We start from the raw sequence: 17933 nt of genomic DNA on the forward strand, positions 1-17933 counted from the left end.
ACCTGCCCACTCTGGGCAGGAAATAACAGCAAAAAATTTTCAGACAGTGAAAGGACACCGATCACCAACTAAGGTTGAGCCACAGGCTACAAGGTAATGGTCATTAATCATATTCCTCCCTCCCCTAGCTTTACAGAGAAAGTTTAAAAAAATACTCAATATGTTTCAAACACCTTTAGCCTCAGATTGTCTTCTCCCATTCTGCACCAACCAGGAAAACACTACTCTCTTGTAAGCTCAGTCCATCCCCTCCTGGTGACGCCTTTGAATTCCTATCAGTACATTTGGCGCCATCTTTAGACAAGGATCAGGAATGTCTGCTTCAAGATTTAGCTTACTGAGCTGTGAAGTTCAGTGTAGACTGCAGCAGATGAGTGGGAGTGCCAACCCTTCTGCCGTATGGACACAATGTTTATGAGCTCTGCTGATGTATGTGCTGCCAGTTAACAATTGAAAAGGAATGGAGAAAGTGCAAAAGCATGAAAAGAAATTAAAGGGAAAGGAATTGAAAGGAGTTATGTCTTGTGTTTTTCTGCTGTGACTTCAGGGAAAATGAATGGAATGTAGAACAAATGGTATATGTAGTATTGCCTCTAGGTCAAATAAAGAATTAAGTTATTGTGACACTTTTCACATGCTATCATTTTATAGGTGATGAAATAAAACTTGAAGCATAGTAGTGGTATAATATGAAAGACAATCGCACAGTCAGAAATATCACCTATTTGTTTTAATATACTTGGTTGTGAGAAAACCCTGGATATAGAATAATGGGTCTGAACTCCCTTTCTTCTTTGTGAAATGGTGTCATGGTGTTCTCCTACTTTCCCCGAGAGGGGAGACTGTAACTTTCCGTACAAATATCTGCAGATCTGGCAGAGTAGAGGTTAGTTTTTAATGAACTCTACAGATACTAGCGACTTTGCAGTATCTTTGGTGAAAATTAAAAGTATGGCTGGCAAACTGAAATGTAAGTTTTTAAAAATGCTGAAAACACTCAGTCGATGAGACATATCTGAGGACGGGGAAGCAGTCAAAGTTTCAGATCTGGGATTCTTCATCAGAACTGAGAAAGAGAGAAAACAGGTTAGTTTTAGGTAGTAGAGAAATTGAGTAGAAGAATAGAAGTAGAAGTAGTAGAGAATGAACAAAGTAGTAGAGTAGAAGTAGTAGAGAATGGGTAGAACAAAGGGAATACCTCTGATAGGACAAGACCAGATGACATATTACAGTTGTGGCGCTAAGTAGTCCCTAAATTCAAATGAAGTTTAACGGTTCTGGATGATGGGAGAAACCACAGAAACCTAATGGATCACATATGTGATATATGCATATGTTTACATGTGGATACACTCACCAGCCATGTTCCTATTCAAAACAGATATGAGAATGCAAGGATACAGTTAAATTTTAAATATGGAAACTTACTACATGATTATATGTATTATCTGAAGAAAATGGGCTGAATTAAGGATATGTGATCATTCTTGTGCGAGAGCGGAGAGCCAGCAACATTTTTCATACAGAGAATGCAAGATGACTTGATTGAACCTGCTCAGGTGATAAATGTGTTAGAAATGCTCCTTGGTGTGTTGATAGAGACAGCTACATGAGGGAGATTTAAGAGCCTTTTAGACAGGCACATAGATGAAAGAAAAATGGAGGCCTATATGAGAGGGAAGTGTTAGATTGACTCGGAGTAGGTTGAAAGGTTGGCACGATATCATGGGTCAAAGGGCAGGTGCCATGTTGGACAGTTCTATGCTCTAAACTAGAAATGGGTTTCAGAATAGGTATAGTAATGAACAGAGGACGTGGGCCTGATACCAGGACCTCTGTAAGGCTTCCCTTCTCTAGCCATTCTCCCTGAACCTGACCCTGCTGGCTACTGCCTCTGGCCCCGGCCACCTCTGATGGAAGTGCTGTGACTGTTCATTGGGGAGTAGTCTCTGACATTTGCTGGTTTCAGTCTGGGCAGTGCTCACAGACAGGCAACAAGAGAGTAGCGAGTGTGAGGGCAGCTGAAAGTAATGCCGCAGTCCAACTACTTGCAATAGTTCTGTGGAAGCTCCCATGCCTCCTGGCTCCCTACGTAAATCAGTATCTAGTTTATTTTTATCTCATGGGGTTTAAAGGGACAAACACCAGTTTACAGACCATCCACCACAGATTATACCATCACATCAGTATATTGAGGTGGTACCAGGGAAAATCAATAACGGAATACAGAACAGAGTGTTACAGTCTCAGGGAGAGTGCAGTGCAGGCCAACAATACAATCCAAGGCCACAACAATGTAGGTGATGAGGTCAAGGGTCATTTCTCATCCAAGGGGGCTGTTCAATAGTCTGACTACAATGTGGTAGAAGGCACAAGTATTCCACATCCTCTCTCCTCACCTGCTTTCTGCTCCTTTTACAGCTGCCCTAAAGGTTACGTGGGGGAGCGGTGCGAGTACAGCGACTTACAATGGTGGGAACTGCGCCAATTTGAGGAAGAAAAGAAGCGTAATGTGGTTATAGCCGCGTGCATGATGTTGTTAATCTGCTTGCTGTCAGTGGGAGCTTGTGTTTCGTACCGCATCGGGTGAGTATAAATGGATGATATTCACAATGATTTGTATATAAATCGAAAAGCACAACACATCAAGCAGCTACTGTGTATATTGATCCATGATTGGCAGAACTTCGGTTTCTCTCCTGAAAAATTTCTCTTTCCACAGCTGTGTCCTGATTTGTTTAAAATAATGACACTTCAACCCTTTAAGAATGGAGGGCGGCAAAAGACGGGAATGTATAGTCCAGTTAGTCTGACTTCGATGGTTGGCAAGATGTTAGAGTCCATGAGGTTTTGGGGTACTTGGAGACACACAATAAATTAGGCCGAAGTCAGCATGATTTTCCCAAGGGGGAGCATTTTGAGGAAACAACAGGAAGGATAGACAAAGAAGTGCCAGTGGATGTTTTGATTTTCAGCAGGCCTTTGACAAAGAGGCTGCTAAACATGAATAGAGCCCATGGTCTTACAGGAAAGTAACTAGCTGGATAGGAGAATGGCTAACTGGCAGAAAGCAAACAATGGAAATAAAGAAGGCCTTTTCATGTTGGCTGCTGGTGACTAGCAGTGTTTCTCAAGTGTTAGTCTTGGAACTACTCCTTTTCCTGTTATACACCATCTGTTTACACAATTTCCACACCTCCTCTCCCATGGGTATGGCTCCAGTTGGAAAGCTTCATGGCTAAAAACCCCCTTTGTTCTTTGCAAGGAGCCAATGATTAAGGTTCTGTTAGTTAGGGCCCTGGTTCACCAGTGCCGGAATGTTTGGAGGAGGGCGTGGAGGACGATCCTAGCTGCTACCATGCCTACTGCCACCAGGACAACCATATTTGGCTATCCACTTGAGATCTGCCCCCGTGCAATGACTCTTACAAGCTGTCACCCGGTTCTTTGGTCCCTGTCGCATCAACCTGATCACTGACCATCTTCAGCTGCCATCGTTCCTCAGGATCACACCTACCTTTCACGTGGTCCATGGACAACGGGCCTCAATTCTGCTGTTCATGGACCACTCCACCCACCTGAGCCTGCACACCTGGAACCTAGGATGGTGGAAGGTGGTTCGATGTACACTGTCCGCTGGCTGATGGATTTACATCGTCTGGGACAGGGTTTGAGTACCTGGTCAACCGACAAGGATATGGCCCAGAGGACAGATCTTGAGTGCCATCTACTTACATCTTGGATCATTGCCCATTGAGGAATTCCAGCAGATAGTCCTGGGCCATAGGGGGTGGCCTTAAGGGGCTCCTGTCAGGACTGCACTTGCAGTCTCCACCCACCTAACAGGAGTCACCTCTCACTCATTTCCAAATCATCACCTGCAGCCTATTTAAACCCAGCTCTCATTCACAATCCTTGTTCACTCATCGAACGAGCCAACCTCAACCATTGGCTCCTAGCCTTCAGTTTCAAAGTTACAAAGGACATTATCAGAGTATGTAAACAGTGTACAACCCTGAGATTCCTCTTCCTGCAGGCAGTCATAAAACCAAGAAACACCATAGAACCCATCTAAACAAAGTGCCCACACAACGACGATCAGAAAGGACCTAACTCAGGAACAAAGAACCAATCATCCAGACAGCAGAACATGAGCAACTAGCACATGGAATGTTAAACATCAAACCCCCCCAAAGCAATGGCAGGCCCCAGCTGCAGAGGCAGTTCCACGCCAAAGCTCCTCAATCAAAGCACTCAAATAGTAAGAAAGAGTAAACAAAAAAAGACATGGCGCATGAACTGCAGAGTCCACAGAAGTTAACCCGCAGCTGTGGGGTATTCAGGACTGAGAACATTAAACATCCAACTGCAGAATCCCCAAAAGCGAGCCCACAGCTACTGGCCGCTGATGCCATCGAACCTTGCAGCCATCGAGACTCCTACGCCAGCAGTGAGAGGAGGACCAGTCAAACACAGGCAGACGGCTCTGAACGCCAACTCGTTTCCTGGTCTTGTCCTTGGCATTTTAACCTTGCTCGACGCTTTGATCGGTGCAGAGTAGAGGACCCAACCATGGGTTCACGTTACCTCATTGCCTGTGAGTTTAGCATCTGTTCTCTCTTGTTCTGTGGCCTCTTGCGGCTTGTTGATTTTGCAGTTGTTTATTAAATTTTCCGGTCACTGCTAAATCGTTTCTGCTGCTCTGCTTCTGGGTCAAGTGTCCCATTTGTTCCCTGACTGGATGAGTGAATCATCAACTGGCCCAGTAGAACATGCTCACCTGAAGTAAGCTGTCCATTGACATGAGCAATCCATCCAGGAGCAGCAGGAAACCCTTGACGATCTGCTCACCAGTCTCAATACAGCAACCCCATGACAGTCAACCTCTTCCCCCTGAGGCTGGGATACTGGTTCCCTATACACTTTGACAGATCTCCAACCCAATGCCACAACTTCCTGTCCAAGTGCATCTTACACTTCAAGCTCCAGCTGACTCTGCTTTCTACAGACTGAGCCAAGTTTGCCTTCAGCGCCTCTCTCTCTCTCGACTGGGCAATCTCTGACCTGGGCCGCCGCTAACTGGGACAATAAACCCATCTTTTGCAACAAATGTGAGGAATTCCCTGATGTGATGCTCCGGGAAATGGAAGAGGGATCGTGGAGCAGATACATCACCTGCGTCAAGGCTCATGCTTGGTCCTAGATTTCACTGGGGAATTCAGGACCCTCGTAGCGGAATGGAGATGAGATGTGGAAGTGCTGCTGGCCCATCCTATAACAGCTTCTCAAAGTGCCTCAAAATTGAGCTGTCTACCCAGGAGATGCCACTAACCTCAAAAGCCTCACCACTCCAGCCTTCCGAATCGATAAGTATCTTTTGGAACGACCCTCCAGATCCCCAGCCAGACCTGTTTTCGTTCCCAGAACCGTTTCAGGCTGCTGGAGCCTCACCTCCAGAACCTGTCCAGCTAGAGAGAGCTGCTTTAACCCCTTAAGAACTTGATCGTCAATGGAGGAACAACTTGTCTGCATACCCGTGCATCAAATGCTTCCAGGAATGGCACCACCAGGCACAGCCTTCTATCTGAAAAGCTCCGCTGGCCACTCAACCCAGTGTCATAGCCCAAATCTCTCTCCCTCTCTCTCTTTTCCTCCAGACTCCAATGGCTCTAAGCACATGAGAGGAACTTGCTGGATTCAGGCGCCACAGCCAACGTTCTGGACAGGAGAAACTACCTCCTCCCATAGATGCTGTCTGGCCTGCTGAGTTCTGCCAGCATTTTGTGTTTTTATTTCTGGACAGGACTCCTTGTGTGCAGCTTGGACTCAATTCCCAGCCTATCTTTCACTCCTTCTGCATCACAGCCACTGACAGACGTCCCTTGGGAGCTGGGACGTTCAAGACATGCACACAGCCTTGCATGTGAGCATCAGAGAGCACAGTGAGTCCATCTAATCGACTCGCCCAACACTCCCCCGGCTCTCCACTCATGGTCTTTGCTTTGCCACCCGGTTCAGCAGGGACCCACTTGAGGGGTAACTGCCTGCAACATCAGTGAACCTCGCACCATAGATCCGTGGAGATGGAGGAAACACGTGGCCTCACCAAACTCCCTCAGGGATGCCACGACATAGCCAGCATCCTGCTACCTCGTAGACTACACGGCCAGAGGTCATCTGTTCTCCCTGTCCCCTCCTGAGACCCGAGCCAGGAACACTACAGCACAAGTTCAATCAACATTCCAGTCCCCAGCCGGTGGAAGGTTCTTCTTTGTCAAAAAAAAAATTGGTGTCTCTTTCTCCTCAGGCAACAGAAGAAATTCGACATGGACCCCCAAATCGTCAAGGCCTTCTACAAGGACACCATGGAAAGCATCTTGACTGGCTGTATCACTGCTTGGTACGGGGTCCGTGACAACCTCGGTCTCTGGGCATTGCAGAGAGTGGTACGAATAGCCCAGCATATGTGTGGACATGAACTTCCCTCCATTGAGGACACTTACAGCAGTAGGTGCAGAAAGAAGGTCTGGAAGATCATCGGGGACATCAGTCACCCCAACCATAAACTGTTTCGGCTGCTTCTGTCTGGCAAAGGGTACTGCAGCATTAAAGCCAGGACCAACAGGCTACAGGGCAGCTTCTTTCTACAAGCCATTGGACTTATAAATTCACATGTCTGTACATTGCAACGGAGTCACAACAGAAAGATTTTTCTAAATCGAATTCTAACTCCTGCATTGACTGTCACGGACTCAACAAAATCACCAAACTGGATCTACAGAGTGCCTACAGCCTGATCTGTATATGCCAGGGGGATGAGTGGAAGATGGCATTCATAACATCCACTGGTCACTACAAATACTTGGAGATGCTTTTTAGACTTTCCGACAGTCCAGTCGTTTTTATCAACGCAGTTCTCTGAGATGTGCTACATTGGTGTGTCTTTGTCTACCTCAACAACAACCTCATCTTCTCCAAGGACCCCCAAGACTATGTCTATAAATGTCTGATCAGTCTCCAGCGTCTCCTGGAAAACCAACTGCACTGCAGGTTAGAGAGAGGCCAGTTCTGCACCCCAGTCATTTCCTTACTGGGTTATGTCCTTTCACGCCAAGACATGGACACGGACCCAGAGAAAGTGCGCAGGATCACTGGATGGCCCTGACCACACTCCCTCAAGTGCTCCTTGGGCTTCTACTGCCAGTTTATCAAAAACTGCAGCTAATCCTCTCACCTCCCTCATGGGTAACCTGACCTGCTGCCGAGGACCACGCTTTTGAGGATCTCCAGAGACGCTTCACCACCGCTCTAATTCTCCGCCATCCGAACCCCTCTGGACCTTTTGTGGTAGAGATGGACACGTGTGATGTGGGCACATGTCCCAGCGAGGACCAGACAGGAACACACACCCTTGTGCCGCCTTCCTGTGCATGTTTAATTCTACACAGCACCGTTATGGAGTAGGGGACAGGCCATCAAATGGGCCTTGGAAGAATGGAGACATTAGCTGATGGGTAACACCAAGTTCCTTCTGAACTGGACTGACCACCTGAACCTCTTACCCATACAACAGACCCGTGAACTCAACCCTCATCAGGTTTGCTGGGCAATTCAACCTCACCATCTCTTACCAACCCAGCTCCAAGAACACTAAGGTGGATGCCCTGTCACAACAGTTTGACCCAGCTGGAGATCCATCCTCCCAGATACTCACCCTGATCATCTGGGACCTTTAGAACTAGATCTGCCAGGCCCAACTGCGCAAGCCTGGTCCGGTCAACACACCTGGCAGCTGCATGTATGTGTGGTGGCCTCTGAGGCCCGACAGTGTGCCCACTCCTCACCCCTCTCCAGCTACCCAGGTACATGACGTACTCTCGATTTTCTGTGACACCAGTCCCGGTGGGCCACCATGATTGCAGATGTACATCGGTTTGTTACTGCCTGCCCAGTCTAATTCACCCAACCAACAGCCCTTTGGGCTCCTGTACACTTGCCTGTTCCTTGACACCCATGGTCCCACCGTGGATTTCATCACGGGTTTGCCTCCTTCCAATGGGGCTGCAGTGATCATGACAGTGGTGGACCAGTTCTCCAAGGTGGCCCACATCATTGCTCTCCCAAAACAACCATCAGCTGTTGAGACAGCTAACCTGGTTTTTCAACATGTCGTTCATCTCCATGGCTTGCCCCAAGAATATCGTGTTGGGTTGTGGCCTACATTTGTCTCACGGTTCTGCCGAGTTCTGCTCCCACCTCTACACCTCAGTGAGGTTGTCCTCCAGCTATCATCCACAGACCAATAGACAGTTAGAAATAGTCAATCAGCAAGTGGAGAAATTTCTGTGATGTTTTGCTGCTTCTGACCCTTCCTCATGGAAGCATTGTCTGGTCTGGGCTGAGCTATCCAACAATCTGCACACTTCCTCTACCGTGCTTATGTCATCCTTTGTCATGGCTACCAACCCCCATTGTTCCCCACAGAAGAGATAATGGTGGAGGTCACATCCATCAGGCCCCTGGTTCAACACTGCCAGAGTGCTTGGGAGAAGGCATGAACAGCCATCCTATGATGCCTACTGCCACAAGTAGCAGCTAGCCAGATTATTCCAGCCTGGGACAGTGTCTATCTATCCACCCATGATCTGTCCTTGTACACCACAAGCTCTCACCCCAGTTCATTGGTCCCTTCAAGATTATCCATCGCATCAATTCAGTCACCTACCCTTCTCCAGCTGCCTCCATCCCTCAGGATTTCACCTACCTTCCAGGTGTCCTGTCTCAAGCAGGACTACTCAACCTGCCTGAGCCTGCCCCTCTGGAACCTAGGATGTTGGAAGGTGGTGCAGTGCATACAGTTCACTGATTGATGGATACATATTGTTGTGGATGGGCCATGCAGTATCTGGTCATCTGAGAAAGGTACGGCCTGGAGAAGAGATCTTGGGTGCTGCCCATTTTCATTGGATCCTTTGCACATCGAAGAGTTCCACTGGACCCATCTGGATCACCCTCCCAGTCTCCAACTACCTAACAAGAGTCACCTGCAGCCTATTTAAACCCCGCTCTCATCCACAGTCCTTCCTCACTCATGCAAACCAGCTAGCCTCAACTGGTAACTCCTAATCTTCAGTAACCTTAATGACTGTGAGTTTAGTATCTGTTCTTTCTTGTTTTTATGGATTTTGGATTATTGTTTATGGATTTTGCAGTTGATTATTAAAGTTATCAAAGTTGACATGTACCGCTAAATCATCTCCACTGCTTTGTTTTTGAGTTAAGTCTCCTCTACATTTCCCAATATCTATTTTGTAATATATCAGTTGCTTTATGCTTTGTGCCAGAAGTTAACAAAATATCAACCAGTTGTTCTCTTTAATTCATGTGGCTGCTTAATGAATAGATGCTTTGACATAACGCATTGTAATCAATTTTGAACATTTCGTTTGACAGAGTATCCTTGGCCTCTTTAGGCTGGGAAGTATTATCTCTTGCCACTTGTGTGAAAAACTGCTTGCTGAATGTATCCCTAAATAGCTGCACTCAAATTTTTACAATCATGCTCCCTCATTGTTTTCTTTCCTTCACTTTCCAAATTAAAAGTTTAAACACTTCACTCACTGTTAATTGTACATGGAGCTTGGTTAATTATAACAGGTTTTGTTTACTAGATTCCAGAAACATTTCAAGAAGAGCCGTTATCAGGAAGAAATGAGTCAAACAAGCAGCAGTAGCATTGACAATGTAACCGAAACTTCAACAATCAATGAACAGCAGGTAATTTCATTAAGGTTAAAATGGGTGCATGAGAAAGCATGAAGATGCGTGCACAAATTTCACCAGAGAGTATCATTTGTAAAACCAGTTCCAATGTTTAAAAATAAAGAAAGGGTATTGCTGAAACTTCTGTGGGCCAGGTATTTACATTTAAAATTGACATTGTTTCTAACAGTGCAAGGGAACTTGTTGATGGTAGGACTTTCAAAGAAAGTAGTTTTGCCAATGTTGTTATGGTGACTGCATCACATTTTACAGGTTTAAATAGTGGTTTGAATTCAATTTCTATATTTTTATTAAAATACTATGCACAAAATTTGAAGGTATTCTGTAATGTTTCTGCAGTCCAACTGAAGGTCTGCAACATGAATGAACTTATACACCTACAGGGGAGACTGTATCTCAATCTCAATTCAGGGACAATATAATAGAAAAGACAACTCTATTAAACTTAACAAGCATGAGAAAATCTGCAGATGCTGGAAATCCAAAACAAAACACACAAATTCTGGAGGAACTCAGCAGGCCAGGCAGCAGCAATGGAAAAGAGTAAATAGTTGATGTTTTGGACCAAGACCTTCATCTGGACTGTAAAGGAAGGGGAGAAGTCTGAGTAAGTTCATACTTTGACATGTCCCCTTCCTTTCCAATCCTGGAGAAAGGTCTCTGCCTGAAATATTAACAGATTACTCGTTTCTGTTAAGCTTTGAAGGAGTGAAATCTCAAACCCTAGCAAAATGAAGCTTTAAGTAAATATGAAATTTGTTAGTCTTCAGGATCTTTTCTTCTCTTTGCTGTCAGAATTTATTTCACATTGCTTACAACTAATGAGATAATTCAATACAAAACAGGAGATGATTCTCAGTATCTGAAAACTAAAAAATATCGAAAATCAAAAGTTCTAATCCAGTCTATTTTACACAACAAAGCTTAATATATTCATCTTGCACTCCTCTCCTATTCTTTTATGCACTTCCTAGGCACCATTTTATTTTATATAATTTTAATAACTGGTATGGAACTAACAGAGAAAATTTAGAAACTGCTTTTGTATTTAGATATGATCTCCACTGGATATTGGAATATCTGTGTGACTGTAAAATAAGGCAGTTAACCTGTGTTACAACACCAATCGAGCATCTTAGTGACCCCAAGCTTAGCTGTGACTTTAATATTGGCAACAATTTATTGAGCCCTTGCAGAGTGAAATCCATAATTTAGAATATTTAAGTCCTGTATATACTTAACTCTTGAATCTTGGTCAACAAAAACCATTGAAAATATATAAAACAACTCCAAATGATAATATAGCAAAAGGTTATTTCTGATTTTTTGCATGATTTTCAATCTATTCAATATATGTATATTGTAATTGATTTATTTACTTATTATTATTGTTATTATTTTATTTTTTTCTTTCTTCTACATTATATATTGCATTGAACTGCTGCGGCTAAGTTAACAAATTTCTCGACACATGCCAGTGATAATAAACCTGATTCTGGTTCAACTTATTACCCCAACGCTGTCATAATCAGTGAAAGATGGCAGGATGCAAATGGAATGCAAGTAAAGCCTCCCATATAGCTTTTTACATATTATAAGGAGAGTATAAGATAACCTTCCCCTCCCCCCACCTTTCTATTCTGGTGTCTTCCCCCTTCTCAGTTCTGAAGAAGGGTCTCGGCCCGAAACGTCAAATGTTCATTCATTTCCATAGATGCTGTCTGACCTGCTGTGTTCCTCCAGCATTTTGGGTTTCCAGCATTTGCAGACTTTCTCATGTTTGTGGAGTATCTTAAATTTCCTTTCGTACTCTCTTGAAAGTCACCTCACTACTTTTCACTGAACTGGAATCTGCCATATTTGTGCTTAAATGCTTAAACAGTTCTTTCTTAATTTACCAACACTAGCTGCTAATCTTTTTTTTAAATCTTGCGACTCCTTATCTTGATATCATATTTTTAATTGTTCTTTAAGGAATTACTCACTCTTGGTAACAATAGCGTCATTACTTTCAAATCCGGATAGCATTTAATCAGTAAAATGGATGATTAATGTAACTACACAATTGACTGTATTCTTCATTGATATTACATAATAAGTTCAAGTAACTTTATATTCAGTCTAATTGCTGAGGGTGTGTATAGATTGCAAAAGAATTTGACTTGTTTACTTGGATCTTGATTGGCCAACCAGTTAATAACAAGACAAACTTCGTTGTATATTTTCACTTCCTCATTTATTGAGTGGAAAACTGACCCTACATTTGCTTCAGATGGTAATTTAAACAAGATAAGACATGCTTGTGGTCATACCAAGGAGTCATTGTACAAGCTTGTTTAGCTAGGAACACAGTGTTAATTTTCTGCATTTTAACACACTCTAATCTATTTATACATGGTATTAATCCTTTTTGACCTGTCTGAAATCACTGACCATATAGCTTTTCTGTTGTACCACATTTACTTGATTTTACTTTCTTTATATCTATACATATATAAGGATGTGATATTATAAACCGTAACATTTTCACCAGACAGATTTCCTCTCAACTCCTCCATTGCACAAATAGGTACCCCAAGGCGAATCTAGTACCCTAAGTTAATGATAAGCAGAGTCTGTTAAAAAGTGACTGATTCACCATAGTATGTTAATAAATTAGACAATTCACATACAAGTCTGCAGAGCACTTGGCAATGAGACCCGAGTGTTAACTTCACCTCCATATTTCTGAACTGATAGCTATTAAAGAGACTAATTCTCCAACTTCCGGTAATTCCCTCCCTCTCCCTTCCCCCATCCCACTTTCACTCTGCCTCCTCTTCTAGCTGCCTATCACCTCTCTCATGACTCTGCCTTCTTCTACTACCCATAGTGCTTTCCCCTTAGATTCCTTCTTCACCTTTCCAGCCTATCCCCTCCCTGCTTCCCCTCCCCCACCCCTTGATCTTTCCTCTGATTGGTTTTCCACCCTCCCCCCACCTTCTTTATGGGGCCCCTGCCCCCTCCTTCTTCAGTCCTGACGAAGGGCCTCGGCCCGAAACGTTGACTGCTCGTTTCAATGGATGCTGCCCAACCTGCTGAGTTCATCCAGCTTGTTTGTATGTGTTAACTATTAAAGGGATTTAGCATGAGCATCAATTTCTTGAAGTTCCTGTAATTGCTCCCCACCTCACCATTCCTCCACTGTCCCTCCTATCTTCCTATCTACCCAACACCTTCCTCTGGTGCTCCTTCCCCCTTCCCTTTCTCCCATGGTGTTCTGTCCACTCCTATCAGATTCCCCTTCTCCTGTCCTGTACCTTTTTCACCAATTAAATTCCCAGCTCTACTTCACCCCTCCCCGGCCCCCTCCTGGTTTCACCCATCACCTGCCACCTTGTACTTCTTCCTCCCCTCCCCCCATCCTCTTACTCTGATTTCTCCCCTTCCTTTCCAGTCTCGGCCCGAAACATCGACTCTTTATCAATTTCCATAGATGTTGCCTGGCCGGTTGAGTTCCTCCACCATTTTGTGTGTGCTGATTTAGACCTCCAGCATCTGCAGATTCTCTCATGAAAGAGATATAGCTACAGGAGATACGATTTGCTCCTGGGTTTTGTAGAGTATGTGAGATTTAAGAAGTGTAGGAAGCAGGGAGAAGTTAGACAAGTGCCTCAATGAATTAATTAGAGCCATAAGCAGGGATGAATAAGTTCAGGAAAGAGAATGCAGGTTTGTGAGTCAATAAATCATTTGTGGGAATGATGTGCAGGCCTCTCTCTTTTGTGACTATAGCATAGGACAGAGTATAAAATAAAAAAAATAATGAGAGCTTCTCAGAAAAGTCTGGCAATAATCATGGGGAATTACAATCTATATAACGATTAGAAAATTCTGCAAAGGAAGCAAATCTGCAAAGAAAGCTCTGAAAGCAGTTCATGGAGCATTTTTGGGCCAGCACGTACTGGAAACAAGCAGAAGGCAGCTTATACTAGACCTGGTAGAGTGTGACAAGATAAAATTAATAAGCTCATTCTGAAGACTTCTCTGCGTAGCAGTGGTTGCACTATGGATCTTACATTCAGTGTGAGGAAAATAATGAGCACAGACTACACTTCAGACTGGCACAGAGTTGATTCTGTTTTGTTTCTACCATGCTTTGAATCCTCAACACTTCCTCTGCAGTGTGAGTTGATTGTAATTAATCTGATGCATGATAATGATCTTTACTGAAAAGGTACTACTATTACAACACATTCATTAAGCCACTTTCTTCCTTGTTTCTGCTATAATCAGCAAACAAGTGCAGACCTCACTGAAATGACCCCTCCTGTGTCAGTGACTGATTAGGTAAATGCCTATGAGTTTACACTTAGAAATCTCCCAGTACGAGTGGTTACAGGCATGGGTGACAGTAATGTTGTTCCTCAGCAACATCTCACTCCCCTGTACATCGAATCTATCTTTGTAAATGTAAGTTCCAAAATATAAAACAAATTTCTGGTGGAACCCAGGAAAGTAAGCAACTTTTTGCAACATCATTATCAATAAATAAAAATGCTGCGACTAACAATGTGGCATAATTGGTCCTTTAATGGGATCCTTTTTGAAAACACACTTCTACAGCTCATGCCCATTTCCTGATCACTAAATTGCCGTTTAAAATATCATTTTATCGAATTACAGAAATTCATTCACTGTAAGGTTATTAGATTTGAATTTAGTTAACCAAGTCATGCTACCTTTGTAAAAAGACTGAATAATTTTAATACCAGAAGAGTTATTCTGATTTAAGTAGATTCCGCATATCTTCTTGCTAATGCGATACAATGTCAGAAGCCCACGTACTCCTTGCTCAATGATATGCCCAGTTTGTGTTTTAATGTTTGTTGCACTCACAAAATAACTTTGACCATGATGGAATTAAAAATCAGTCAAAATGTGAAACAATCTGGCATTTTGTTTCTACATTGTTCACTGTCATACAGAGTCAGTTACCTCTGTGTTTAATATGCAGATGTTAACACCTTACTGAAAACAATATGGTTTAGTAGAAGAATCCTTGCAGCCATCATTTAAGCATCTAGCAAGGAACTTTTTACAGAATATTTTAATCACCTATTAAATAAACAACATAGCTGCTTCCTTAACATTATCCCAGTTACAACCCACCTTCGTGTTTGTTTGCTATGTGCCCTGTCGTATGATCATGGCTGATCATGGTCTTAGCATGACCATGATTCTTCTTGGCAAATTCTTTTGCAGAAGTGGTTTGCCATTGTTTTTTTCTGGGCAGTGACTTTACAAGACGGGTGACCCCAGCCATTATCAATACTTACTCTTCAGAGATTGTCTGCCTGGCATCAGTGGTCGCATAACCAGGACATGCAATATGCACCAGCTGCTCGTACGACCATCCACCACCTGCTCCCGTGGCTTCACGTGACCCTGATCGGGGGTAGGGGTCTGAGCAGGTGACCTGCAGGTTAGCAAAGGCAAGGAATGCCTTACACCTCCTTTGGTAGAGACGTCTCCCCACCCTGCTACCCAATGCCTTAATGTACCCCTCTTGTTTTCATTGAAGCACACTAACCCATCATCACTTATCTGTTAGATTTGTATAGAATATAAAACAGTACAGCAATGGACAGGTGGTTCGGCCCACCATGTGCTGGTCTTGATGCCCATTTATGCTAAATGTCTTCCAATGTATTAATCCACGTCCCTCCATTCACTTCCTATTCACATGTCCTCTAGCCTTTGACATTTCTACCCTGGGGAAAGGATTCTGAATGTCTATAACTCTGTGACTCATAATTTCAAAAACTTCTATCAGATGTCCCTTCAGGCTCCGATGCTCTAGCGAGAACAACCTAAGTTTGTCCAGCCCATACCCTCTAATCCAGGCAGCATCATTCTGGGACCTCACTTGCTGCTGGAGAGGATACAAAGACCTCTGTCAAAGCCCCAGCAATCTCCTCACTGGCCTCATACAATATTCTGAGATACTGAGGATTCTCTCCTTAATGCTTTTCAGAGGACACAGCACTGCATCCACCTTAGTCCCAAAATGTCCTCGCATATTAATATGCCCTACTCTGTTTTCAGTATCCTCCAAATCTTTCCTCTAGGTAAACAGTGACATGAAGTACTCATTTAATGCCTCTGCCACTTGCTCTGACTCCAAGCACAAATTCTCTACCGTGTCCTCTAAGGACCTACCCTCTCCTTAGCTATTCTTTTTTTCTTAACACAAATGTAAAATGTATTGGGATTATCCTTGATCCTGATAAGCAAGGCCCCTCTTGCTATTCATAATCCCGGTTTGAGGACTATCTTGCTATTTTTATAGCAAGATAGAAAAATACAAATAGAAATATTTAGAAATAAAATAGAAATACTTAGAAATAAATATTTTTATAGCAAGATAGAAATAGCAAGAGCCCAGACTGATTTCAACTTCCTAACCGTATGTTTGCTTCTTGACTAAATTTAGGACCTCTTGCATCATCCAAAGTTCCTCATCCTTACTCCTTCCCAGAACAGGCCAATCTGGAACTCCAGTCAGCTGGATGTTAAACAATTCCCAAGTTACTCCAACAGCAGTGGCTCCCAGTCCACTTCCCTTAGCTTCTGTACGATCCTGTCCTAACTTATGCTCTCCCAATTTAGTACCTTCTCACAGGATCCAGCTTCCTCCATATAACTATCTTAAAACATAATGAGCTGTGGTCACTGCTCCAAAAATCAGTGTCAGCCCCATCACCCAGTGTGGTTCATTAGCCAAAACTTGACTGAGTATGTTCTCTCCTCTAGCTGGACTCTCCATATACCAATTTGAGTTGGATGCACTGAAGAAATTCTGCCCCATCAAAGCCTTTCGTGTTAAGGAAGTTCCAGTCAACACTAAGGAAGTTAGTCTCCCACTGTTGTTTGTGCACCCCTTCATGGTCTGTCTACATGTCTGTGCCTCCACCTCCTGCTGGATTTTGGGGGGGTGGTGGTCTATAGTATAATCCCATCAGTGTAACTGCACCTTCCTTATTTCAGAGCTCCACCTATGTTACCTCTGTGGATAAACCCTGCAGTATGTCCTCTTCTGAGTACGGTAGTGACATTCTATCTTATCTGTAGTGTAAATCCTCCAACTCTTTTACCCTGCTCCCCCCCCCTTTCCCCCCAACATCACATCCAGAGCCCAGGGATGATGAGCTGTTGATCCAGTCCCTCGTGTAACCAGGTCTACTTAACAATGTTGTAATTCCATGTACTTATCTAGGCCCAAAATTCAACCCCCTTATCCATAATAAACACATTGCAGCCCATCAGTCCCATGGCAAGCCCCATAGTGTACTTTCTTTCAAAGTTCAAAGGAAATTTTATTATCAAAGTACATATATGTCTCCATTTACAACCCTGAGATTCATTTTCTTGTGGGCATATGCAGCAAATCTGTAGAATAATAGGGACACGGGTCACCCCGACCATAAACTGTTTCGGCTGCTTCTGTCTGGCAAAGGGTACCGCAGCATTAATGCCAGGACCAACAGGCTACAGGGCAGCTTCTTTCTACAAGCCATTAGACTTTTAAATTCACATGTCTGTACATTGCAACGGAGTCACAACAGAAAGATTTTTACTCCCTCACATTGTGGGATGGATGTAAGATTTAAATAAATAGCAGAATCAGTGAAAGATTGCCCAACTAGGGTTTCCCACCAGAATGCTTGTATTACTTGTCATGCCAACTTTCTTGCCCTCATCCCTATCACCCGTTGCCTTGCTATTGTGGTTCCCATCTCCCTGCCACTCCAGTTTAAACCCTCACAAATAGCTCAGTGAGGATATCGGTTTCTGTCCATTTCATATGCAAATCATCATATAGGTCTCATTGTCTTGGAAACGAGCCTGTCGATCCATTTTATCATCTACCTGGCTCCTAAAATCTCCTTACAGGACCTCATCCCCACTCCTGCTTGTACTATTTGTACCCAGGATTGCAACCTCCTCTCTCAGAATGCTCTGTACCCACTGTGAGACATCCTCCCCCCTGCCACAGCACCAGGAAGGCAATACACCACCCTGGAGTCTTGATAGTGGCCACAAAGATGCTCATTCGCTCCGCTTACCATCAAGATCCCTTTCATTATCATTCTGTCGGTCTTCACACT

The 17933-nt window shown here is 43.7% G+C and overlaps 1 protein-coding gene across 1 annotated transcript in view; it reads left to right on the forward strand.

Annotated features, from left to right (window-relative positions):
• Positions 1 to 17933, forward strand: part of egf (epidermal growth factor) — a 120731-nt gene that overhangs the window by 93930 nt on the left and 8868 nt on the right. Inside the window, 2 exon segments of the mRNA XM_059963354.1 lie at positions 2422 to 2586; positions 9672 to 9777. Coding sequence (XP_059819337.1) covers positions 2422 to 2586; positions 9672 to 9777 — 271 coding nt within the window.

This window comes from Hypanus sabinus, chromosome 3 (assembly GCF_030144855.1).
Source record: "Hypanus sabinus isolate sHypSab1 chromosome 3, sHypSab1.hap1, whole genome shotgun sequence".
Lineage (NCBI taxonomy): Eukaryota > Metazoa > Chordata > Chondrichthyes > Myliobatiformes > Dasyatidae > Hypanus > Hypanus sabinus.